Source organism: Tetrahymena thermophila, assembly GCF_000189635.1.
Source record: "Tetrahymena thermophila SB210 genomic scaffold scf_8254437, whole genome shotgun sequence".
NCBI lineage: Eukaryota > Ciliophora > Oligohymenophorea > Hymenostomatida > Tetrahymenidae > Tetrahymena > Tetrahymena thermophila.
In genome coordinates, this window is record NW_002476218.1 from 1 (window position 1) to 27,151 (window position 27,151).

Consider the following 27,151-nt stretch of genomic DNA (forward strand, 5'->3'; position numbering starts at 1 on the left):
CCCAACCCCAACCCCCAACCCCAACCCCAATTAAAAACCTTATTATATAATATAAAAACTTATTATTTATAATTAATTATTTTTAAAGTTAATATCAAAATTTTTAATATAATTTAAAATTAATTATTTCTAAAGTTAATATCAAAACTTTTAATATAATTCATTATAAAATATTACTTAACTTTAAATAATAGTAAATAAATAGATTTTATTTTTTTAGTAAATTTTATAAATAATATATTAAAATTATCAGAAAGAAACTCATAAAGTAAGGCTAAAAATATTATTATTAAATTTTATTAAATAAAATTGTAACTTAAATTTATTTAAAATATAAGTAAATAATTAATGTGGTTTATTTATTTTAACTGATTAAATAAAATATTTTAATTTTAAATCAATTTATAAATATTAAATCACATCTTTAAAATACATATTTTTTTGATTTGTTTGTTGGATGAAAATTTGAAAAAGATATTTAAAAAATAAATTTTTATTTCATACATACAATATTAATAAATAATCATATTTTTTCCAATTAATCAAAATGATTGAGCTGGGTATTTATTTATTTTTGATTTTATAAGTCAATTAGATATTTTAAAACACTCTAATTTAAAATTTAATTAGGTTTATATGAGTAGTATAGTTTAAGTTTAATCATGCTTTATTTGTTTCAAATTAAAAATAATTTTGTGGAAAATAAAATAGAATAATTTATTTATAAATTAATAAAATAGTTTTGAGTATTTAAATATATTGTTGGATTTAAATATTCTAAAATTAATTGATTTAATAATAAATTGAAAAGATATATTCAAGTAATCCCCAAAAAATGCTTTTAATTATGTATTTATTCAAATAAATTATCTCAGATTAAAAGTAATAAAAAATTAATAATTTACTGTAATTTAAAGAAAAATAGCAATAGAAATGGATTAATATTACTAAAGTAACAACCAAAATATCTTAGAGTAATACTTAGAGGAATCATAAGAAAATGAGTTGTAGTAGGGCTATTATAAAAAAGACTATTATTACAATAAATAATTGGAAGACAAGCAAATAAAAGAAAACATATCTCTTTACCATAAAGAAATGAATATGATAAAAAGTACTGAAAAGTTTAAAAAAATGACATACTCTACCCATTAGAGTGCTGATGAAGTAATTAAGTTAAAATAGAAAAAGTAGATCATGTACTCGTAAAATGAACTCAAGACTTAAATTGTTTATCAGCAAATAGCAAATGATATATTAAAAAACTAAAAAACTCACCAAGATCTCCCATAATTTTTTTAGGCAATCATAGAATATTTAAAGTTTTTGTATCAGAGGACTAAAGGATAGAATTTATCTGTAAGTAAAATTTTAGAATTCAAGACAGAAACTTTAAGAATAAAACAACACTTTAAAGAGGACAGAAAAATCGAAAGAAAATATATACTTCAATTTGAAAATTTAGATTTTAATGGAATAAGCTGTTAAAGGGAAGCAGATTAGATTAAAAATAATTCGGGCAATGGTCCTTAAGAAAAGGTTGAAAAATTTAAATAAATATACGATTAGCTTTCAGATGTAGAGAAAGAAAAACTGGTTGATTAATTGATTAAAAATAATGAGTGTTTTTAAAGTGAAGGTTCAGATGAAAAGGATAAAGTTTTATAAAAATTAATGCTTTTGGAATTAAATAGGGGCTTTTACAATGATTAATATATTACAAAAGTTTGTTATTTTTGTGATAGCTTAAATAGGGTATTTTAAGGATACTATAATTTCATAGAAATATTATAAATTGATGATGATTCGACTCCTCTTGTCTTGCATCCAATAGTAGTCGGAATAAAACTTTATTTTGATGAGCTCCTGTAAGAGCCTAAAGGGAATGATGAAAATAAGAAAATTTATTCAAAGCCTTCTAGTTTGCCTTAAGTAATATTCATAAATATGGATGGCTTTGATAATCCTTTGAATTTAGAAGCTGTGAAAAATTTCCCCACTTTTAACTATTTTTCTATTTTTCATGAATTTTTCAATCCTGATGGCATATTTTCGTTTTACAAATATATTAAGCAAAGGAAGGAAGTACTAAAATCCTTTTTCCCTTTTTTTACTCCTTTCTATAAACATGTGTAGGAATACTACAACGAAAAAGGTAAAAAAATTTTTCTATATATTTCTTTCAGATATTTTGATTAAGATAGATTGTTAGTTAGTTAATTGAAAAAAAACATATTTATGTTTTTAACTATTTTATTCCTTTTTTAAAAATTAATTAATTAAATTCCTGATACAATTAATTAGAAATAAATAACAATCTTTTTTTTCATTCTTTAAAAAGAAATGAATGTGTATATGGTTTTTATGATTTAAATTTATTTTATTAAATATAGCCAAAAGTAAAAAATACACAACTGAATATGCAGAATAAAAATAAAATGAGAAATTAGACAGCCTTTACAGAGGAGTCATATCAGATGAAGAGTTTGCCTTTTTATTTGAAGAGTACATTATGTATAGACTCAATGAGTATAGCAAAGTAGATGCTTTAGTTTTTAGTTATACTTGTGTTATGAGCCCTGAAAATAAAAGAACAGAATAAATTTTTAGATTGTCAGAAGAAACTTTTTTCAACATTTTTACCCATATTGCAAGAAGAACAAACTTTAGAATGATATTTTTACCAAGGCTTATCATTAGAAACTTATCATCTAAAGATCAACTGCCATAAAAAATCATATTCCCATACTAATTAGCAAACTAAAAATAATAAAAAGAGATGGATGTGCAGCTAGAATAGCATACCACACTCTTTAAGAAAGCCTAGGAAGAACTTAAAATGTATGAATAGCAAATAAGAGATGTATTTGGAATTTTTACATTTTATGAATAATTAAATGGGAAAGTTTAATATGAAAATGAGAATTTCGAACTAGTTAAATACATATAAAATATAAATTGTGGTTTCTTTTAGTTTTTTAATTCTTTGAACATTCTAAAATAAAAGACTAACTCTTCAATATTTACTCAAAAAAAGAATATTCTACATTGGAGATTTGTTCAATCTACAGTTTATATGTAAAACAGAATTTAGGAAATAAAAAATAAAGATTCATCTAGAAATAATGGACTCGGTGTAGTAAAAAAAGAATTTTCATATTTCATAAAATATTTGAAAGAAAAGGAAAATCTAGCAATACAAAACTTATCTGACCAAGAGTCTCTAGATTTTCAGAGATAATTTTTAAGAAGCTTAGAACTTGTTGATAGTATTTTCCTTTTCTAGCATAATGATAAATTTGATAAAAGAAGTCTATCTAATTTTATTAAATCTGAAGAAATATCAGCTAAAAAATTTAGAATAATTAATACCTTGAATAAATCTTGCTTCTTGAATAAATACTCATAGTATTATGTTGATTATAAAAATTAGATGGTTTATTTTTTCAATATCCTCTTTCCAGCTGATCAATCTATACCGAAGCAGTATGATGATTTAGTTTTTACTATGACAAATTGTGTTGGATAAATTCCAAAAAAAGACAGTTTAGAAGATGAAATTTAGGTATAAAAAATATGTGATTGGAAATTTTCTAGAATTACTCTGGGATTACAAGATGGTATGCAAAAGCATCGCTAGTACTTCTTGTAAAACGCAACAATTGTCAAAACTACTAAAAAAAATACTCTAAGTGGTGACAAACGAAAATATAAATTCCTCTTATTTTTTGGTGGTGAGATTAATTACTATGATAAAAATAAAAAAGAAATTAACTTGTAAAGTGAAAATTTTATTAAAAATACTTGCTTGTATTGTCTAAAGATTAGCTAAGAATCATATGCAGCAGCTGAAACGATTTATTCCTTTGAAGAAATTAAAATTTTTGGTGTAATTTATTAACATTAAATACATTTTTACAATTTTTATTTATAATTTGTTAATAAAATAGATAAATGAAGAATTTATTCAAAATCTATCATATTCTTCAGGCATATCGATGACTTACTTGGAATAAAAAGAATAAGAGCAATAAATTCAGCTTGAAGAAGATAAGCAAAAAGATTAAAATAAATAGCCATAAGATTAAGGGGGAATTGATAAATAAAATAAATAATAATAATAAAATAAAGTAAAAGAACCATCTGATAAAATTGAAGATTATTTAATGTAAAGCTATTTATTTATATTTGGTGGTGAATATAATAGCAAAACAGAATAGTGCACGCTTCAAAACGTCATATTATATTCCAATATCGATGAAGTTTTAAACAAAATTATTGATAAAATGTAAATTGAAATTTATTTTAACAAAAATATTTAAAATTAAATTAATTAATTAGTTATTTATTTATTATTTTTTTATTTAGGTTAGAAGAGAGAAACAATTTTGAGTTTTAAACTACAATCAATTAAATCACCAATGATTTTAGAAAAACTGATTTTTAAAAAATAAAATATTTAGAATTAAATGAGGAGCGTATACTTAGGGAAAATACTTAATTATTAGAAGAAATTGATTTAATACTGAAAATTTAATAAAAAGATTATATTAAAAAGGTTTAAATCTATCTGTTGGAAATAAATCAGATATTAGATAGCATTTTACAACAAAAAATATCTGATGAATTAAATGTTAACCATAAATTAAGCAATTTATAAACTGCTAAATACACTTTTGAGGAGTTGATTTAAATTTATTATGATACAAATAAACTTAATCAAGAAGAATTGCTTTTAATTTATTCAAAAGCACTGTGTCATAAAATATTAGGATAAAATTAAGTTGCACATAGTCTATTTTGTGTTAATGATTTAATAAATCAGCTTTGCTTATATAATTAAAAAAATACAGTCTATTATTTAAGTAATCTAGCAGTGACAGGAAATTTAAAGTTTTATGATACTACCCTTGATAATACTCTTGAAAGAATAAGTAAAAAATGCTGGGAATCCCTTAAGTTAGACAAGGAAAATAAGGACTTCTTAATTTAAGAATTATTATCTAACTAATGTAGATACTTGTATTAATAATAATAAGCAAAATCATTAGAAATTTTAGAAATATATTCTAAAATATTGGAAAATTATTTATAAAAAAAATATTTTAGTAATTAATATGTTGGAAATAAGAATACTATACACAAAAAATTGGCTGAGGCTTACTAAATCTTATACAAATGCCAAAAATCTGATTCAAAATAATAGATTTTTTATTATGAATAATCATTGAATTATTTCGAATCACTCAGAACTATTCCTTAATAATGTAGATAAAATGTGGCATATGTAATCACTATGATGCAAATACCAAAACAATAAGTAAAATTATAAATATGAATTATGGATTTTATTTGATAATATTTTCAGATAGATTCATTTATTTTTTATAAAGATTAATATATATATAATATATTTAAATAAATATAGTTAGTACATTTAGACTCTATCAAATCTATTAATAAGAGAAAGGCCTTTAAGATTAAGCCTACTGATGGTAGTTAATACAAATAGAAATTGGATACTAGAGTTTTACTAATAGGAGGTACATGCTCCAAATATTAAAATTATTCAGACTCAAATAAGGTAGAAAATGCTCACTTTTTCTATCCTGTTTTATACCTAAATTACTTGAAGAATCAAAAATAAAGCTTATATTAATCCTAAGTGCTACAAAAAGTTGATATTAAACCTGAAAATGGCTTTATTTAAAGAATAGATTTGAACTAACAGTTTTCTCCTCACTAGATAGCTTCTTTAAATCATAATTATATAATTTAAAGCACTCATGTGTAAGATCTAGAATTAGAAGTGGTCGAAACAAAAAAGAATCAAGGTCCATAAGCTCAAGCTAATCTAGAAGTGGCAAAGACAGAGCAAGGTAAGGTTGAGCCAAAGAAATTCAAACTTGATCAAATTTAATTGGAAATAAGAATACTAGAATCATATGTTATGGATACAAAGAATTATTTCTATAATAAAAAAGATGTAAAACAATTTAAATATATTTTAGAGGTTATTTTTTTACAAAATATTTTTGAAAAAGGATGACATATTTGATGAAACTTAGAAAATATTCTAATTCTAACAAACCTACGCTTCTATCAACGAATAAAAAAAAGATATAAATAAATCAGGTAATTAATAGCTAAAAGATGGTTTAAATACAAGTGTATCTTAAACTAATTTAAGTGAATAGCAGCTTATAGCATAACTTTAGTAAATGCCTCCTGTTTATGGAAATCAAGAAGATAAAATAGATATTAAAGAAAAAGTTGATCAAGGATCTAAATTAAATAAATGCTAAATTTAAGAACATCAGTAAAACTAAGCTCAATACATATAAAAAATATAAAATAACATATATACTAGCTAAGATTAGAGGTTATATGGCTGTTTCTATACTTCTTTGTCGTTTATATTTGAAACGATTTTTATAAAATAAGCGAATAAAGATTTATATCAAAATAGGAGAGAAAAGCCCAAAACAAAATCATATTTTTGGGAAATTATGAAGCAACTAAATAAAATCGCAAATAATTAAGCTGAAAAAGAAACACAGTCGACTCTAAAATCCTTAGAATATGAATAAAAACACACTTAAATAATTTTCCTTTAAAAATAAGCAAAATGTCTCCTATAAAGTGGTCTAAATAGTTTTAGCACATGGTGTCTTTATAATTAAACTGCCCATTAAAATGAAACTGATATCTATTTGAATATTTTTTGGAGAAAAGGCTCAAACAAATTGATTATGTATGATCATGAAAATCAGAAAATTATCCAAGTTTAAATGATGGTACATAATAAAAAATTGAATAAGGCCCTTGTTCCTAATGAGAATTAGGTAATTTATTTTTTGATTTAATCAAAACTTTCTACTTATTTATTTTTCTATTCCTTAATAAATGTTTATTTATTTGATTTCTTTCTTTTTGTTTATTTGTCATATGACTTTTTTGATAATTTAAAATTCAACAAAATAGACTTTATTTAATAAATAATTTGTTTAATCTAAAGATAAGGTACGTATTTTTCAACAACAAAGATAAACACGTTTACATATGCATAGAAGAAGAATTCTAATACAAGTTCTAAAACGTTTTAATGAGAGCTCCTTTATAAAATATATAATATTAATATTCTAAAATTATCTTTGAAGAGTAAATAAACAAGCATGATCCTTTGTATCCTTTGTTGAATAAAATTACATTTACCATTAATTCAAAAGACAAAATCTTTGGAATTGTTTAAGAAAATCAATAAAAATATGAACTTTATGCTTTAACTGATAGCAGCTAAAAAAAATGGACATTATAATATTCTTCACCAGTAAATAATCTGAAAAATTTTATTTATTTTTTATGAGATAAAATATAATTATTTTTATTTTTAGAAATCCAATTTTTTACTTTTTAGAAATAAATAGAATTTTAACATTTAACTTTTTAAAAAGCTGGATCCAAAAGTTATTATAAAGAGCTTTGAGGGTATCAAAGATTGTTAAATAAGTCACTTAGAAATCATTAGTAATTTTAGTGTATAAAATTAATTGGAATTTTTATAATTCCCTCTTTAGCTTGCTATACTTAACAAGCAAATAGATATAGATGAAAGTAAATAATTTAAAATTAAATCATAAATGTTAATTTAATATTTAAAATAAATCTAGTAAAAAAAATAAAAGAACATAAGTAATTATTTAGACATTTAGAGGAAAAAATTAGAAATGTAAATCAAGATTAAAATGATTAAGAAAAGGCTTAATTCTAGTATATTTCTACAGTGACAAAAAGGGATAACAAAATGTTAAACTAGGCAGTTATCAAATTCTTATGCAATCCCAGTGTGTTTTCTTTAATAAAATAATCCTTCAATTCTTTAGTCCTTGGTCATTCTTTAGAGATAGAAAGTATATACCAATTCTCATAATTAGACTACCGAATTTAGTTTTTAGATATTAGCAAAATAACAAATATTAATGATGTTTGGCAAGAATTTATAGAATTCTTTTTAAAGAAAGGACATTACTTGAAGTACTTGAATATATCAGGATAAAAATAACTATTAACCAGAATGATATATATGGATATCAACTTTAGCTAACTTTTATACATAGACATAAGCAACACTAGTCTTTTGGATAAAAATTAACTAATAGGATATATACAAAATTTACTTAATTCATGTATTAATTTACTGGGAATTAATATCTATCAGATGAAATTAGAAGATAATCCTAAGAAAAATCTAATTAAATTTAAAGATTTACAAGAATAAACATTTACAAGTACATTTTTAAATGACTATTTTTTGAATGTTTATATAGAAAAGGAGCTATCAGAAGAATTTTAACAAAATGATGATAATTTATTAAAAGTACTTGAAAATTAATTCGGTCAAAATCATTATTTTATTGATTAAGAAAAGAGACAATACTAAAAATTAAACGTAAAATCCAAGTCTAACTTTGAATTAGCTTTCTAAAGTGACAGAATTGATAAAATAATTCAAAATAATACTGCATTCTAAGATCCTATTGTTTTTTCAACTGAAACAAAGTATCTTATCTTTGAACGTAGAAATACTCTAAACGAAGAAAAAAAATACTTCATTATGAAATTTTACAGCATCCTCTAATCTGACTAGAAAATTATTCTGGAAAATATTTAAAGGAATGAAAGCATAAATATTTAATTTAATACTCGAGTTTTCAAAGAACTTATTATATTGAATGTATCTAAACTTTTAAATGATGAAGGAGAAAAATTCACAATATTTGGTATTTTGATTGATAATAGTGAAAAAGCCTATATTTGTAAAATGATATTGCCTGTACCTACAGGTTCTGAAATACCTTAAGATAAAATTAAGTTGTACAAAAGTAGGTCAAATATCAAAAAATACTCTAAATAATGGTTAGAAGATTGCTTTTTACCAATTTATCATAACAAAAAAGTTAAAAACACATTTTTATGCGTAAAAGACAGCTATTAAGTTGAAGGTTACTCCTTCTTTAGCGCTGATGAAATCATAAATTTTTGATATATTTTAAATAACATAATTGAAAAATGTCTGAAATAATTTTGTAAACCATTTATTTTCTTTTTCAATTGTATTTAAAATAATATGAAAAATTTACTTTTTTGAAATTTGTATAGAAAATATTTTTTTTTTATTTAAAAAAATTTGTTTTTTATTCCTTTAATTCTATTTACTTAATAAAAATTATAATAATTTTAACCATAAACTTTTATTTTTCATATGAAATAAAAATTTTATTTTATATTCAAAGAGTTAATTAAAGGCAACTCTTAATCATAAACAAATTTAATAAATAAATAAATATATTAATTACTACATCAAATAAAGATATTTATCATTTAATCATAATATTTAATTTGATAGGTTTACTTTAAGGAAATACATACAGTTTATAAAACTTTATAATGGAAATTAATTATTAAAAATAATTTTTTAATGTTATTATTTATAGATTATTTATTTATTTATTTATTTATCTTCATATAATTTTTTAGTATAATTACATTTCTAAAATATGGACATAATACTTGCTTTATAATTATTGTAGATGAGTAAGAAGGTAAGTAAGTGAGTGAGTGAGCCTAAGTGAGCTTTTCAACTTTTAGAAATAATATTATAATTTTGCAATTTTTGTTGTTGAATTTGTTTAATTAAAGTTTAATTGTTTTAATTTTGTTTATCTGTTTATTTATTTATTTATTTTTTTGTTTGTTTGTTTGGGTGAGAGTGATTAAAAACAACTGAATTTTTTTTAAGTAGAAATATACTTTTTTCAAATATTATTATTATTAGTGTTTACTATAGAATGAGTATTAGTATTATTTTATGATTAAATTTGTTACTGTAAATGCACTTATTGTTAATTATTGTTTTATTTATTATTATTATTATTAGATTTTGCTGCATTGGGACTATTTTACAATTATTACTACTATTAAGGATTGCTATTCTTCGAATACTTCCAAGTAGTCACATCCTAGCCTTTTCCTCTACCTCCTTTTTCATCCATCAGAGCTATGCCATTGTTTTTTAAAAAGTTTCTAATTCTGTCAGCTTCTTGGAAGTTAGATTCTTTTCTAGCTTTATTTCTTTACTCTATTAGACTGATTATTTATTTTTCACTCATTTTGCTATTACTTGGGTTTTACAGATGAATATAACCATAACCTTCATAACGGTTGTTTAAACTTGCTGAGCTTGGAGAATCTATATAAAATTTGTTTTGATTAATAAAATTGAGTGTTAATATAAAATTAATTATAACTAAAAATACCTGAATCATTTTCGTTGGAGTTTTAAATAAAAGAATTCTCATATGAATTTTTTTCAAGATCTTCATTTGAAGAAAAAAACTCTTAATTTTCTCCTTAACTTTATTAAGTGCTGCTTGATAGTTCAAAATTTTTATCAGTCTAAAATGGAATGATTTTTTCATATTTAATTTGGTTGTTTAAATCTGAGTTATTGTTAATATTGTTGTTATTTGTACAAGCGATAGTGGTGGTGGTGTTGATGGTATTCTAAGCATCCTTTAGAGTAGTTGTATTTAATTGGTTTGAATTATTTTGTTAAGATTTATTAATTGGTAAATATTAAACTTATTGTTATTATAAATTATTTTATTTCTAAGTATTCGATCCGCTCATTATAGAATTATTACTATGAATTCTTAAAAATAATTTATTTAAAAAAACCTTGATCAAAATTTTAAATTTAATTACTATTAAAGATTTTAAGTTGATGACTGCTGCTATTACATAGGATTAGCAGGAATCTAATTAAGTGGCTATGATTATTATTATTGGGGCTGCTACTGTTATTACTACTATTATTAAGGCACTGTTGAGATCGTTTAACCTCCTTTTCCATTTGTACTCTCTTATTTTTTGATATGCACTCTTTCTCTCTTTAAGTTATTCTGTTAGCACATCTTATAATATTCATCATAGATATTTTGTAGCAACTCTTCAACAAAATAGCAGGCACTCTTATACATATTATAATACATCGAGCTAACACATAGATGCAGAGCTTCTTGAGATTCTGTAGTATAAAATTAAGAAAGATTTCAGAAATTTATTTTGTTTTAAAATGTATTAATTACCTTGCTTTTCAGGTCCTTCTTTATATCCAGATCCTTTTCCTCTTAAACGTAGCTTAACACCATGCTCTTCATCATTCTACAAATTGTATCCACCTTTTTTTTTGTTGTGATCCAAACATTTCTTAATGATTGCCTTCATATTTTCTCCCTTTGAATATCAAAAATTTTTGATTAAGTTCCAAATTTAGTTTTAAAATTTAAACAATTTTTGATAAAAGTTAATTTAAAATTTTTTTACTCTCGAGCCAATTATTTTGCGAGCAACTTAGAAATCTTTATCATTAGATATTTGGATTTCATATCTGCAAGTATACTTTATATTATTAGCGTTATTCCCATTACATTAATTATTGTTTGAGTTTTAAGAGCCATTTTGGTTATTCATTGCACTATTTCCCCCATAATTATTACTTAGTGAGGTTGAAACAGACTAACTGTTATTTTATCCGTCTCTAGCTTAGTTATTATTGCTTGACTAATTTTAATGTGAAATGATGTTTAAATTGTTATTTTAGCAAGTTCCTCCTACAATGTTAGCATGAGATTGAATTTAGTTAGATTAATTTTTAATTATGTTAGATTAAATAGTTTAATTTTATCCTTTGGACACAGGATTCAAATTTTAATTGTTTGATCTTGCCTAATTATTATAAATTAAATTTTACACAACAAAATAACAGTTAAAAATTAGATAATTTTTTATTAATTGATTGATTGATTTATTAATTATTTAATTAATTTTCTTAATCATCTTCTTTTTTCTCTCTTTTGAAAGATTTTTCTTAAATATTCAATCAGTGCTTTTAAAAATTAAAGCAGACTCTATTTAAAATATAATGTGTGGTCTTGTAAAATAATAAAATGTATTTTAATTACATCGTTTGTACGGATACTAGATGAGCTATTTGGAGTGTTAATATAGTTTGAATTAGCTTGCTTAAGTACTGAGTTAGGCTATTATGTTGGGTTCTAAGAAGTATGCATGTTTTCATTTTGTATATTTTTACTATAGTTGCAATTGTTATTTGGCGTGTAATTTCCTACATTAATAGATATAGGAGGAACATTAGTTAAAGTATTGAGAGGGAAATTTTGTTGCTATTTTTAATTTTCATATAACCAATCTAAGCCTATTGAAATCTTTTGGCTTGGTATTTCAACTCCGTTCAAAGAATTCCATGCAAAATAAGCGCCATATATATCTTTAAATTCAAGTAGAGCCTTACCACCTTATTCCAGTTTAACTTCAAGATTGCCAAATCTTTCAAAAACCTACCAAAAATAGTTTAATAATATCGTTAAGTTTGTTTTAAATCATTTTCTATTTGAATTTAAAAATTTACTCCTAAAAGATCCTCTTCATCAAGCTCTATTTCATTTTAGTCAAGAGGTGTCATTGTCAATCTAAGCGTTGGCTAAGTATTTTGTTAAAAAAATTATTGATATATGCTTGTTGCTGGTTGATATCAGGAATTTGTAAATTTTGTGGTATAGTATAAAAATATAATTAATGAATGAATGAAGAATAATATTACGCTGTAAGATGAATATTTATCTTTAATAGATTTTATGAACAGGGGATTTGCCATTTACTATTTTAAAAATTCTCCATTAGTTAACACTTGCATAGGTTAAATTAAATTCTGCTATTATTGCTACTAGGTAGATTGAAAAATCTATCCTTAATTAATGAAGTGAGAATTATTAGGTCTAGAAGGGTAAAAAATCTATTGCAAACCTTGCTAATTATCTAACCCTTGCTTTAAAATAGCAGAAATGCCATCTTAATAATCTTCATTTATCTGATTTTTTAAAATAATAAATCCTAAATTAATGAAACTCTACACTTGAAGTTTAATTTAACTACAGTCTTATTTCCTGTTTAAATAATTAGTTATAATTTGATAAATTAAGCAATTACCAAGTTTTCAGTTTGTTGCTAAGTAAACTAATCAGGATCGAATATGCTTTGAGATGGTAAATTCATAGCTTTTATCTGTATTCTATCCTTGTTTGGTTTTATAAAATAGATGGATTCGCTCTCTTATGTTTCTTAACTTATTCACCTTTGCTTAATAACTAAATAACTAACTAACTTACTATTTAACTAACTATCTGTACCAATCAATCAATTCTTTCTGAATTCCTACTATTTAAATTGTTTATTAATAATTAATTAGATTTCTTATATTTATTCTTATTTATCTAGTTGCCAAATTTCTTTCTTCTTTTTTCATCTTTCACTCTTGTAGAAATAGTTACCGATTGTTTCTTAATTTCTTTTATTTTATCAGTTTAACTCATATTCAGTTTGGATTTATTCAAAGTGCATTCATTCATTCATTCATTAATTCATTTAATTTATATTCTTTTTCATTCAATAACATTTTTTTTCATTTATTTTGATTTATAAAACATTATTTAGCATACAAACATTTAAACGTTAAATAAATAAATAAACAATAAACCTTAAATAATATTTTACATTTGATATTTCAAATTTAAAAAATGACTTTTTAAGTACAAAAATAGATAAATTATTTTATGGATTTATAAATATTTTATACCTTTATATAATTATATTTAATTAATTATTTATATTTAATAAATCATTCCTATATCCTTGATATATTTTAAGACATAATAGTGCTCTCTGCTAATGCTTGTTACAGTTGATATTCATGCATCATTTAATTTGCTTACTTTTGAGCAGTATGTAATTTTTACTTTAAAGATTTATTGTCTTCAATAAGTATTTACAATGTATAGCTTTTTTCAGCTAAATCTATCGAAAACTTTTCTCTCTCTTGCAATATCTTTTATAAAGACTATATAAAAATATATATTAAAAAAATGATTAATTTGATAATAATAAATGTGTTTATTTACCTTAGAAAGTTCTTGCCCTTGCAAGCAATTTTATTTTAATTCAAGGTTTTCATTTTAAATTATGGATATTTTTTATTTCATGATATTAATATGATTTTATAATCTTATTATATCTTAGGATTTGTATTCGAATTATCTATCTTAAAGATTTAAATTACATTAAGTATTGTATTACTTCCAAATGTTAAAACCCTTTTACATGACGCCTTATACCTTCCTAGATAAGTAACGCAAACATATTTTTAACCCTATTTTGTATCCATCTGATAGGATCTAGTTGGAAGCTTACATGTTTTAAATAATTCCATAATTCTCATTAACAAAGTCTTCCATATTAGAGGAGTACTAATAAAGGTATTTCATTTTTTAAATGAGTTAAGGTCTAGTCATTTTTTTAACTTTTTCAATAAATTCTTTATTTTTGTTTTTAAATATTAAAAATATTAGATTTAACTCTCTATTTTAAATAATCTTAGATATAATGTGTAATCCTTTTTTAATATTTTTATTATATTTATAATAAGAAACCCATGTATTAAATGCTTTTGGAAGCAGTAAATTTTCATTTGAGTCATTTTTATTTCCTGATGTGCATTTTAACATAAAGTAAGTGACACATTTTTGTAATCTTTATGCATTTTGATTTTCTTTGTATTTTATAAATTCCTCCACTTCTTTAGGATTTATTCTTTCTTCTTTGATAAAATCCATTAAACAAGAAATATTTCTTTTTATTTCTCTCTTTTACTAAGCTTATTCTGAAAATCTATTATATTTTTCTTAATCCTTTAATTTTCTTAGACCTTGTTTGAATTAAAGGAAAAACGAAATCTTAATCCTTTTTTCCAGGTGATTAAAAATACTTGTAAATTATTTTTCCTACATTTTATGATCGTTAGCTTTTTGATTCCAAATATTGAAATAAATTTAGATGTTTTATAATTACTTTTTGCAAAGGTTAGTTTAGATTGAGAGCAATTTAGCATTTCTTTAAAGCTCTCTGCTTTTTTTATTAAATTTGATATAATTTCTAATTTATTCTAATGAATATGAATAAGCACTTTTCTAAACTCTGTTTTAAATTAAATTAACTAGCTTTTTACATAAAACTTTCAAATTGAAATGCCTTTCTTTCAAATAATAAAACGCTATTTGCTTTAACTTTTCATTTTATAATTCATGTGTGAGTTTATGCTTAATTTTTTTTAATTTACGAGAAATCTAAACATTTTTCAGTAACACAAAAAATATGTTTGATAACGTTTTTTAAGTTCTTGATTTAATGAAAGCTTTTATTTAATTTCTTTAGGTTACTTTTATATTTTTATAATTACTCCAATTTTGAATTATATTTTTCTACAAGTTTCTTTATCTTTGCTAAATAATTTTAAATAAAATGGCATCTAGTTGATTGCTACTTTACTTATTAATTTTTTCTTCTACTTACTACTCTAAATCAAGTCCTTAAAAAAGCTCTTATTCTACAATTTAACAACCTTTTTTCATCCATTTTGTGAAGGCTCTTTGAATATTTTTAAAATAAATTTATGAATAGGCAATCTTTCTTAAAGCCGCATGCCTAATATCTAATATTTTTTATTAGTAATAAGAATCCTTTAAATATTTAAATGAAGTTCTCTATAAATATTGCTTAATAATATTATCCATAATTTTTAGAGCAATGACATTCATTTTTGAATTACTCTTCCATGCTGAAAAAATATATTTCATTATTTATTTATTTCTTTGATTTAATAGATAATTTATTTATTGTTGTACATTTTACTCATTTTTCTTAATCTTTCTATTAAGGTACTGGCTTAGTGAATTAGTTTAATCTTTTTTTTCATTTAATTTTTAGCCTAGAATTCCTAATTCTGTTTAAGCTGCTTATTGTTATGTTTTACTTTTATTCATGCTCACATTTATTTCCTTTAATAATTATTGTCTTTTTTCATTGTGAATTTTAAATTTAAGAGAGTTCATACCAATTCTTAAAGCCATTATGTTAAAAATAATAAAAAGCTTATTAATTCCACCAAAATATTTGATTTATTATTTAGAACTTCTTTTCCAAATGTTAAGGACAGATTGAAGTTTTTATTAAGTTTGGTTTTTAATAAATTTGAATAAAATAAATTTTTTTCTTTAGCAATTTCTTTTTAGTAAATTTTATTCCTCATAAGTAAGTTTCTACAGTGAATCTGACAGATCAGATTTTTAGAGGCTTAGCTCATTTATTAATTCTGTATTCTCATCAATTATTTATTTTTTTATTTTTAATCTAATTTTTAAAAATTTCATTTTATAAAAATTTTTTTTTAAATTTCATGTTACTTTTAATTCAAAGGTATTATTTTGATTCTCTAAAATGCTTAGAATATTAGACTTTGATTTTTAACATTCTTTATTTTTAATATAATTTTTTCAAATCTTTATCTTTATTATATCCTTTTTTATATATCATTAAAACTCTATTTTAAAATTTTTATTTCCAATCTCTCATATATTTTCACTATTTTTCCTAATAAATGTTTTTTAGTCATGTTATTTCTGCTGTTAAGCGCAAGAGCAGCAAAAAAATTTTTTACATAGAAAGATTTTATTATTGAAGTAAGTATTCTAAGTTTATTTTCAACCAATTTCACTTTGTTACAAATGTTATTATATTTTTTAAAGTATAATTTAATTTATTTCTTCTCAAAATATCTAAATAGCTAATTGATTTTATTCTGTTTCTCTATTTTAAGTTCTTCATTTAATTTATTGAGATCAAAATTTAATTTTTTCTTTATTTCTTATTTTAATTCAAGTTTTTCTTGTAAATTATATTTTTCAGCTTCTAATTAATGCTAGTTACAATGTCTAATTTATTTTGCCCATAAATTAACTGCCTTAAAAAATATTTAAATAGTAAAAAATAAAAAATAAAAAATTTTTTACATTTAATTTTAGTTTTTTTTCATTTTTAGAAACAATAATTTAAACCAATCTAGCTTAACTTCTTTTTATGTTAGCAACATACTTCCATTTTGTTATATAGCTCAATAGTTTAAACTGAACTTTTTGTTTTATCAAAAATAATACCCATTCTAAATTATTAAATAAAAATTGTATTTGATACATATTATTGTTAATTTTATTTACTTATGTTTGTATCTCTAATTTGTACAAAAAGATTAGTTTACTGATCACTTAATTCATTACAGTTTTATCCTATTTCTAAATTTTTTTCTTCTTCATTTTTTTTGGTTGTAATCAGACTTTAAATTTTAAAAAATCTAAAATTACTTGAATTTAAGTAAAATAAATTTACTTGTTTCTCTTAAAATTCACAAAGGCATTTTAAATATCTGCTTTTCTTTAATCTATCAAAAGCTTTTGGATCAACATATTCTTTAAAATTTTTTTTTTTTAGTTATACCTTTAGCTTTGAACTTTTTAGGTAAGTAATAATTCAACTAAAGTTCTTTAATTAGTTGAAAGAATGGTTTCTCTTTTCCATGCCGAAAATGTTTAGCACAAATACCTTGTTGATTTTAATAAAATTAAATATTTATTAAAGAAATATAAAGTAAATATATTTATTTACATTTTGCTGACAAAATCTTCTTCAACTATTTATAGTTAGCATTAATTATTTAGCTCCTCATTATTTTATTTCCATAAAGTGAAGAAAGAGAGTTTAATAAATTTATTAAAATGGTTCACCATACGAGAAATACTCTATTTCACATATTTATCGTATTCAATTCTTTATTGCCACCTTTTGAAATAATTTAATCTTTAATTTTTTGCAAAGTACAAATATAAGTGATATATTTTTTTAGAAGCGTCATATTTTTAAATTTATTTCATCTGCTAGCAATTAAATAGCTGACTCCACTTCAAGTAAGATTTAAAATTAGATTTTATTTTTAGTTTTTATTCTAAGAGTTCTTATTGAAAATCTTTTATCCTTAAAAAAAAAATTACAATTTAAAATTGAAACATTAAAATAATTCATTTACTTTTTCATATCATAAACTTTATTCTTAATAGATTAGAACCCTATACTTAATTAAGTAAATCTTGATTATTCTTTTGTGATCAAGAATCTTAAAATAGCTTTTTCTTAGGATTTTCTTAGTTCAGCAAAGCTTTTAACTGTTAAAAATACATCCTATTTGCAATTAAAAAAATATAAATTAAACTTAAAAATTATTTTTTTAAATACGTTTCTCCTCCTAATTTAAGCCTGCTTAACGATTGATACTATACCATAAATAGAAAGAACTTTCTTGTTGGTCTTAAAATTATTTTCAAATTTTTCTCTTTATTAAGTTATTTTATTTAATTTATCTTGAAATTAAATTTTTTCACTATTTATTCTTGTTTCTAAATGGTTTTTTTCATGCACTACTTCATCAATTTTTAATTTAATCAATTTCGTTTACTATTCCTATTCGATGATTGCATTTTTAAGCATTTTTGCTTCTTATTGATATTCTTTGACTACCCTAACAGATTCCTTATTATCTTTTTCGATTTCTTTAATCTCATTTTCTTTATCTGTTACTTATTGGCTAAGCTCATCTACTTAGTCTTTAAGCTGCTTGCAAGATAATTGTAATTAATTTAACTAAAATTGCATAAGATTCAATTAATCTTCTTTTTAAAAAAGCTCATCCTTCAGTAATTAATTGTAAATACCTTCCTAATTTAAATTCGTTTAATAATCTTCAGATATTCCCTACTTTGAAATATCTAAAAATTTCAACTCTCTTTCCAATACAGCTAATTTATTCTAACTTTCCATATAAGATTGCTTTAATTAGCGATTTTCGACTTCAATCTTTTGAAGATTCTCATTTAGAGAAACAAGCCTAATAAAAACTAAACTTTATTATAAATTCTAGTAAAAATTAAAAAATACTCCTGCTTCATATTCCTCTATTGACTTTTCTGCTAAATGAGCTGTTTTTTATAATCATCAGTAATTTAAAAAACTTCATCACGTATTTATTTTCTTTTCTTTGTTAAAGAAGAATGACATTTAAAATCAAATAGTTATTATTTAAAAACCTACTTTAAGCTTTTAATCTATTTCTTTTTCAAGTTCATCGTTCTACTTTTTCAGTACCTTCTCCACTTAAACCTTTTTAATAGATTAATTATTCAATTAAAGTCTTCACAAAAAAAAATTGCTACATTATGTGACTGACTTTTATTGCTAGTAGTGAGCTAGTTGGAAATATTATTTTATACACTCTTTTACTTCGAAGAGGACCTTACGCTCATAACTCAAAATATTTTATCTAAATTTAAGTGTCAAAAATTGCTGATTAATTATAATTATTTATCTTCTACTTATATGTTCAAAAATTATAATTCACAAAAATAAATATAATTTTGGAAATTAAAAATTTGATAATTAATAAATTTGAAATTTTTGGTGCAATCAATAACTAGTATCTTTAACGCTTCTAAATACTCTACAAGATAATCATACATATTTATAAATTAATGATGAATAATAAATATTCTATTCATTTAAAAATTGAATTAAACAATAACATTTGTGAATTATTAAAAAGTAAGTAATTATCATTTTTCAAATAAATATCTAAAATATAACTAATAAAAATTTTTGATTTTCACAAGAAAAATATTTCAATTTATTAAAATAAAATATTACTTTAATATTAAAAATAATAAATAGATTTTAAAGAATTGAATAGTAAAAATCAAAAAACACTAGGATTAAATTTAGAAGCCCATATTTGTGATTTTTTTGCAACACTATAAGTATTTATTATTTCTTGATCTATTTGGCTTTTATAGTTGATAGATTTTAAAAAATTATTATTTTCTCTTATTTTATTTTAGTTTTGTAAAACCATTTCAAATCTATCTTTGTGGTATTTTTTTAGTTTTTTTAATTTTAGCAAGATTTTATCATTATCAAACTTTGTTTCACTTTACTTTTAGCTTGTTTCACTGAGTAAAATTGGCTGATCAGTTTAAGCTTCATCATCATCATCGTCTTTTTAAGTTTTAATTTTGACATAATTGATTATATCCAATCCAATTTGAGAAACATTAGATTTCATGCTTCTAATCATTTATTTGATTTTTATTAATTAATTGGTATCATCTGAAAATTAAAGCATCCTCTATAGAATGCCCTCAACATCCTAATTTAAGCTAGCATATTTCAAAATTAATTATATTTCTTGTTCTCCTACAGCTTCCCCTTTTATATCAGAGAATATTCCTTGATCAGCTTCTGGCTGCTAAATTTCTTTTTAGAATTTTAATATCTATATTAAAATAAATTATTCTGATATTTGACAACCTTATAATGTTATTAATTACCTTTTCTTTATATTTATCTCTCACCCATCTATTTTTAACATTAAATATTTCTTTAAGATAATCTCTTGGAATATCATTATTTTCCAAAGTGAAATCTATTGCACTGTCTAAACTCTCTAAGAAATGCTGAATTTATTCTATTCTTTACTTGTCTTTAATTGTTTAGGATAGAAAAAAATTAAAATTATTTTTTTTAGAAATTATTTTTACAAGATAGAATATTGTATTTAGACTCATCATCTACCTAATCCCCTAATTTTTCTATAGTGTATTCAATTTCTTCTTTTAATTCCCTTAAAGTTAATTTTCTCTTTTTAAGCAACTCCATTTCATCAGCAAAGTTAAACTCTCTCAATTTTTCTAGCTCTTAGTTAAATTTTTTTTACCTTTCCTCTCTAATTCGTTGTTTTTCAAGCTCTATTTTTCTTCTTTCCTCCTCTTTTCTTAGTCTCTCTTCCTCCTTTCTTTATTTCTCCTCTTCTCTTCTTAATCTTTCTTCTTCCTTTCTAAGTCTTTCTTCCTCTCGTTTTTACCTTTCTTCTTCTTTTTTTAGTCTAATTTCTTCCTCTTTTCTTTACTTAGCTTCTTCCATTCTCTATTTTTTTTCTCTTTTCAGGCGCTCCTCTTTGGCTAATTTAGCACTTTTTTGATCAGTAACAATATCATTCAAAGTTTATCCAACAGAGCTTATATTTTAAGAAGAAAGTTTTTAAAAGGAAGAGTCTGGACTTTCATCTGATTACTATTATAAAGTATCTGTTCTCTTTCTTTTAGGTTTAGAAAAGCTACTCTCATCTGCTTTTTTCTTTAATTTTTTTGTTTTTTTTGTAGCCGAAGTGTTTACAATTTCTTAAATACTATCTCCTAATTCTTCCTTAACTTCTTAATCTTAGCTATCAGACTAACTATAATCTTCATCTTTCTTTTTGGCAATTTTCTTTTTCTTTTTTTTAGTTTTAGTTTCTTTCTTTTCCTAACCAATTTGTTATTAAAAATTAGATTTTCATTTATTCTTCTCATAAACTCAAAATTACCTCTTTATCTGCTTGTAAAAAGCTATACATATTAGCTATATCTTCATCTTCAACTTTTTTTTACACTTTCTTTTTTTTAGTCTTTACTTTTTTTTCTTCTTCTTAAATATCTTCTCTAACTTCTCCCAATTCTTCATTTTACTTGGAATCACTCTCTACTTTAGTCACAACCTTTGTTTTTCCTTTATATGATTAAAAAAATTATAGCTAATTGCTTATATAAGTAATTCTATTTACTTTTTTTCTAAGGGGTTTAATTTTTTGCTTACTTTTTTTTTGGAGATTTTATCTTTACAACTTTGACAGCTACAACATTTCCTAATAAATATGTATGCATATATTTTATTAGTATTAATACTTTTACTTAAAATACATTTTACCTTAAGTATCTACTTGGTTTTCAATTACCTCTTCAGTTAATTTTTCTTTTTCATCTATTTCTTAAATTGTTTAAATTTCACTAACTATATGATGAACAGTCTGTTCATTAGCAAGTTCACTATTTGTTAATTTTGATTCCATCAAATTACTAATTTCTTCTTATTAATATTCAATTTCACTTTCATTTTAATCTTCATCTTCATCATCATCGTCGTAATCATCATCATCAACATCTTCTTATTAATTATCGTCTTCTGTAATTTCAGCTGTGAGATGTAAATCCTTTCTTGAAGTTTGATCTATAGACTGTGTTAGTTCTAGTTCTTTAACTGTTTCCCTATCAGTTACAGTCTATTCCACTTAATCGCTTTTAGATGTAAAAGTTTATTTATAATCAGAAACTGTTTTTATTGCTATTTAATCTAAATTGAATTCAGTATTTTGATTTTTGTTTGAGTTATCAATTTAAAAATTTTTTGATGATGAATCAGATTTCTTTAAAGCATTTATTTCCTATGAGTTAGATTTAAGGTGTTGAGAATCTTATACTACTTTTTCAACAATTTCATTTTAGTTTTTAATTTATTTTCTCTATAAAATAGTATCATCATACAAACCTTCATTAATCTCTTCCAAGAGTTTTTAATTTTCAAAGAATCCAGGTAATTGAACACTTTTTGTATGTTTTAAAGAATCTATTAACTTTTTGTCTTCTTTTTCATTTATAATATCTAGCTATTCAGAAAACTTCTTTTCAAAGTTAATTTTTCTTTTTTATTTAACCTTTTTTTAAGGAGAAACAATTTTGTGGAAGAGTTTTTCGTTTGCCTTTTTATGAGTCTCTAAAATATCTTGAAATATTAACATTTCTGGATCAAGGTCTTCAAATTTTTCTTATTGGATTGTCATTTTAGTAGCAGCGATTTTCATTTTCTTTTTAATGGCTTCTTCCTTGGCTTTAATTTTTTCTTTTATTTCCTTTTCATCTTCATATGTATAGGTATTCATCATTATTTCCTATCTCTTTTCTTCTCCGTAGTACTTAATCATTAGTTCTTTCCTTTAAGCTTACTTTAAATTAAAATAATTTAATTTTTTTTTGAATTCTTGAAGTAAAAATTACAATAAGCTGTTCATCTTTCTTAAATATTTATTAAAAGTTATTCTTTCCAAAAGAAGAGTTGTTACTTTTGTCATTCGGACTTTGACTTCTTTTTCTTTCACGTACTTTGGTGTTTTCTGATCTTTAACCAAAATTTACTTTAAGGGTGTTTTCTAATTCTCTTTTTTTAGATAACATTTATTCGTTTTGACTTCTCATATCTCTCATTAAAAATTTCTGCATTTCCGTATTTTTCTTTTTTATGCTCTCTTGTAATCTCTACTGTTATTCAGTAACAGCAACTTATATTTAGCTTTTTGGGGTTGGCTTATATCTATTTAATTCACCATTTTTTAACAATTTTTAGCTAATCAACCTGGAGCTTCCTTTGTTACTATCTGATTTATAGGAAATTTCAACATCAGATTTATTATTTGTTTTATTTTAGCTAAACAATTCATAATAATCGTTATTGTCTTCCTACTTCTTAATATTTTTACTTTGCCCTGCATAAAATTCTAAAAAATTTTATTAATATTCATTTATAAAATTAAATAAATTACTATTAGCCTTCTAAGCATCAATTTCAGATGAATACTGAACTTAATTTTCTGTAAGATTTTTAGCAAGTTATTTTTCTTTGATTAATATATTCTAATCTGATCTTGATGTCTTGATATCTTCTGTGTAAATTCTTTCAGAGATAGAAGGAATTGGTACTCTTTTAATCTTTTTTAAATTTAAATTTGATGGTTAACCCTTAGAATTAGCTTGCTCCTCGTCAGTGTTTTCAGAGTTTGTATTATAATTTAGTGAAGGAAGAATCATAATTTCATTTGTATGTTAATTATCATTTTCATTCGTCCTTGATTCAATTTAACTATTTAAATCTTCTTTATCTACAGAATTTTCCCTGCTATTATTTGTATTTATATTAATTAATGATGGATCGTCTAAAACATTTATCTGTGATAAGTTTTGATTTGATGAAGATGCCAATTTTTTCTTTTTTTTAATTTTTTCTATTTTCTTTTTTTCAAATTTAATCGCTTATGCTTTTTATTTTTCTTTTATCTTTTACTAAAATTCATGCTCTTTTGTGTATTCTTCAACTTGTTCCATGAATTTTTTTAATCTAACTTCCCTTTCTTCTTTACTTATAGGCTACTATCCTTCTTCTTACTAAAAAAGATTCATAAGCTCTTCAACAATCCCATATTTTTAGGCTACATCAAGTAATAATTCAATAGTTTCATCAGATTCATTTTACATTTACTTTTGATCTTCTTACTTTTCTTTTTATTCTTCTTGGACATCAGTTTATTTAATATTTTAAGAAATTTAAGAATGCTAAGCTTTATTCTTAATTTTTTTATGTTAAATTACTTAGCTAATTTCTTTGTTTTCTACATTTGATAAAATGGTAGAGTTATCATATAATCCATTACAATTTGACTTATTTATAGAATTTAAATCATTAATCTACGACATATATCTAGTGCTTTGCTATTCTCCATTAATTAAGGTAGATTTTTCTTGCTAATAACTAAACGACTCATTTACAATTTTCTCATTAATTTTATTTTCAACTTTTTCAACTTCAATTTAGCTTTGATTTCCAATAACAGATGGCACTGATGTTTTATTGATTGCATTCCTTTCGGCTAATCTCTACCTTAGTTTTTCTTAAAGATCAACAAAATTATTTGGAGACTTTACTAAATTAGTAATATTTTCGCTTATTTTTTCAATCTCCACTTTTGCCAAACTATTTTCACTCCTTATATTTTCTTACGTCTCTATTTCTTCATAATCTCTTTTCTTAATTTCAATATTTGTGTAATCTAAATGTAAGCTGTGCTTCTCCCTGTTTGTGTGTAGCTCACTTATATTAGGAGAACTAATACCTATGCCGTCATTAATTGAGCTCTTTAATTATAAAATAAATAGTAAACAAAATATTGAAAATTAAATTTACCAGAATTTTGATACTATTTAATTTTTCATTATTATATTTTCTTGAAGTAATAGGAGATAGCTTAATAGATAAGTTTTAAAAATTTTCATTCATGTTCTAAAATCTATTTTAGTACTCTGAACTATCTAATGATACTTCTAAGTTAGATAATTTGTTGATTTAGTAGCTTGCTTAGTCTTTGATTTATTAATCAGAATTGTAAATTTAAGTACATTTTAGATACTCATCTTGCTTTAGCTTTTAAAATTATTCTTTTTTTTGAAAGAATTAAGCTTCTTATTCCTAATTGTAATGTTGGTTCAGGTTTTTTTTAATGTTTATTAGCTTTTCAACTCTTATCTAATCCGATAAATTTTATAACATCTTCTTCCTTGACAAAACAATTCCTATTTAATGATAGATAAATAAAGAATAAAATAAAATAATCAATAAATAAATGAAATATTTTATGATTAAAAAGCAATCATTAAGTTTTGAATATTTAAATTTCAAAGAAATTGAACTTACTTTTAAAATCTCTATAATCAGGAAGGTTGAGAATACTAAGCCCATGCTTTGCAATTTTATTCATGATTTAAGTGATAAATATTTCTTCTATTAAAAACATGGTCTCATTCTCTTTATTATCTTAAATTGAAGGAAGAGTATTAGGATCTATATTTATGATGTTAACTTTATTTTATATTTTTTCAGAAAGCTAATCTAAAAGAGATTTTCTATTAAGATTAGAAGAATAATTTAAAGCCTAATTAATTTCATTTTAATTTTTGAAATTAGACTATTCATATGCAGTTATAACATTATCAAATAAAATAACATCATTTAAGCTTTTATCAACAATATACTCTTATAAGCTCATTCTCTATTTTACGAGTTACTAACTTTTTTTAAAATTTGTAAGAAACTATGAGTTTTTAGGTGACCTAGCTAGCGGACTTTTTATTATAGAATTTTTTTTTGATAAAGGTGCCAAATTTTCAAATATTGAATCAACCAGATAGGATCCTGTGTTATTTTAAAACTCATCATGTTATTTAAATTAATTCTATTTTGATGAATCTAAAGTTTTATTATGTTTATCTCTTCTTTCCTTTTTAATTTGATTCACTTTATATTTATTTTTCATATACATCCTTAAATAATGCTTAAACAAATCTATATTTTATTTTCCCTTAAACCCTGTTAGAATAAAATAAAAAAGTTTTTAAAACTAAATAATATTTTATAGATAGATATATATATTCTAAGGCATAATATTTGAACCATTTAAACATAATTAAATAGTAATAAGAAGAAATTCTATTTCATAGCTTACAATGTTAAAAAACTAAATGAACTTTTTTTAATACCTTACGAATGAAGATTAACAAAATCTTTTTCATTATGTATTGGAAATTCTATTTCCAAACGGTTATCTAATCCTTCATAGGGTTTTTTTTTCTTTTTTAACTTAAAATCTCTAAAAAAAACCTACTTATTGAGTTCACTTAATGATTAAACTCTTGGAGGAGCCCTTATTATATCTAATTCTGAAGAAATCTCTATTATATTTAAATTAGTTTTATTAAAAATAAGCTTCAGTAATTACTACTAATTTTTTATAATAACACATAATAGAAATAATTATATTTAGTACTCAAATTGTCATAACTTTTCAAATTTATAGGAGGAAAGTTCTATTTTTTAGTTGTTTGAGGATACTTTAAACTTATTTGTTAATATTGAGGGAGTTTTCTAACTGGAGTACTTAGATAATCTATTGAATGTTTTAAACTAGGGTACATAATGTAAATATTCTCTTTAGCCATATCTCTAGATTTATATTGTTACAAATTTATAACTCATTTTAAAAACTTTTAATTCAAAATCTTACCTAGCCTTATTCAATCTGTATGTTATTTCGTTTACCTCTCTTTCTTTTTGTGACAGGATTACAGAATTATTCAAAGTTCCTGCATATCTCTTAGAATATTTGCTAAAATTATAAATTAAATTCAATTAAATAGCAATAAATTGTGCTTGTTTTACTAAATTTAACTGCTATCATTTTTTTTAGCTGTAGATTCTATAAAATCTTGGCTATTTAGATTATTCAGCTCTAGATTTAACCTTGACTACATTTTAATTTATAATTCAATGTTATCTCTACTGAATTAAATGTAGATCAAATGTTAATATTTATTAGTAATTATTGTTAATTTGTATTTTTCTTTTTAATTTAACTAAAATTATAGTATGAGTAATAAATAAATAAATATATTAG

The 27,151-nt window shown here is 22.6% G+C and overlaps 4 protein-coding genes across 4 annotated transcripts; 1 reads left to right on the top strand and 3 right to left on the bottom strand. All coding sequences in view use genetic code 6, as the record gives it.

Annotated features, from left to right (window-relative positions):
• Positions 1-933: 933 nt before the first annotated feature.
• Positions 934-9,043, top strand: TTHERM_00444120 (hypothetical protein; the record flags this gene model as incomplete). Its single annotated transcript, XM_001023274.2, has 9 exons — positions 934-2,155; positions 2,394-3,889; positions 3,951-4,288; positions 4,369-5,320; positions 5,429-5,986; positions 6,045-6,845; positions 7,019-7,330; positions 7,455-7,614; positions 7,671-9,043. The coding sequence occupies 9 exons, from the start codon at positions 934-936 to the stop codon at positions 9,041-9,043; spliced, it is 7,212 nt and encodes a 2,403-aa protein (XP_001023274.2).
• Positions 9,044-9,815: 772 nt separating this feature from the next.
• On the bottom strand, positions 9,816-13,134 carry TTHERM_00444130 (hypothetical protein; the record flags this gene model as incomplete). Its single annotated transcript, XM_001023275.3, has 9 exons — positions 9,816-10,249; positions 10,317-10,711; positions 10,765-11,086; positions 11,148-11,295; positions 11,386-11,787; positions 12,024-12,419; positions 12,491-12,562; positions 12,683-12,949; positions 13,069-13,134. 9 exons carry the CDS (start codon positions 13,132-13,134, stop codon positions 9,816-9,818), a joined length of 2,502 nt encoding a protein of 833 aa, XP_001023275.1.
• Positions 13,135-13,688: 554 nt separating this feature from the next.
• TTHERM_00444150 (hypothetical protein) lies at positions 13,689-19,454 on the bottom strand. Its single transcript, XM_001023277.2, has 12 exons — positions 19,227-19,454; positions 19,105-19,173; positions 18,952-19,049; positions 18,253-18,901; positions 18,047-18,198; positions 17,629-17,994; positions 17,353-17,565; positions 17,184-17,299; positions 16,980-17,128; positions 16,374-16,930; positions 14,037-16,320; positions 13,689-13,975 (listed from the first exon to the last, which is right to left on the bottom strand). Exons 1-12 carry the CDS (start codon positions 19,314-19,316, stop codon positions 13,757-13,759), a joined length of 4,962 nt encoding a protein of 1,653 aa, XP_001023277.2. The 5' UTR covers positions 19,317-19,454; the 3' UTR covers positions 13,689-13,756.
• A 308-nt stretch (positions 19,455-19,762) lies between these two features.
• On the bottom strand, positions 19,763-27,008 carry TTHERM_00444160 (hypothetical protein; the record flags this gene model as incomplete). The annotated part of the gene is made up of 14 exons (XM_001023278.3): positions 19,763-20,338; positions 20,394-20,545; positions 20,604-21,366; positions 21,428-21,609; positions 21,665-21,745; positions 21,808-22,879; positions 22,932-23,428; positions 23,474-24,839; positions 24,889-25,274; positions 25,396-26,067; positions 26,238-26,429; positions 26,525-26,700; positions 26,762-26,863; positions 26,917-27,008. The coding sequence occupies 14 exons, from the start codon at positions 27,006-27,008 to the stop codon at positions 19,763-19,765; spliced, it is 6,309 nt and encodes a 2,102-aa protein (XP_001023278.2).
• Between the last annotated feature and the right edge of the window lie 143 nt (positions 27,009-27,151).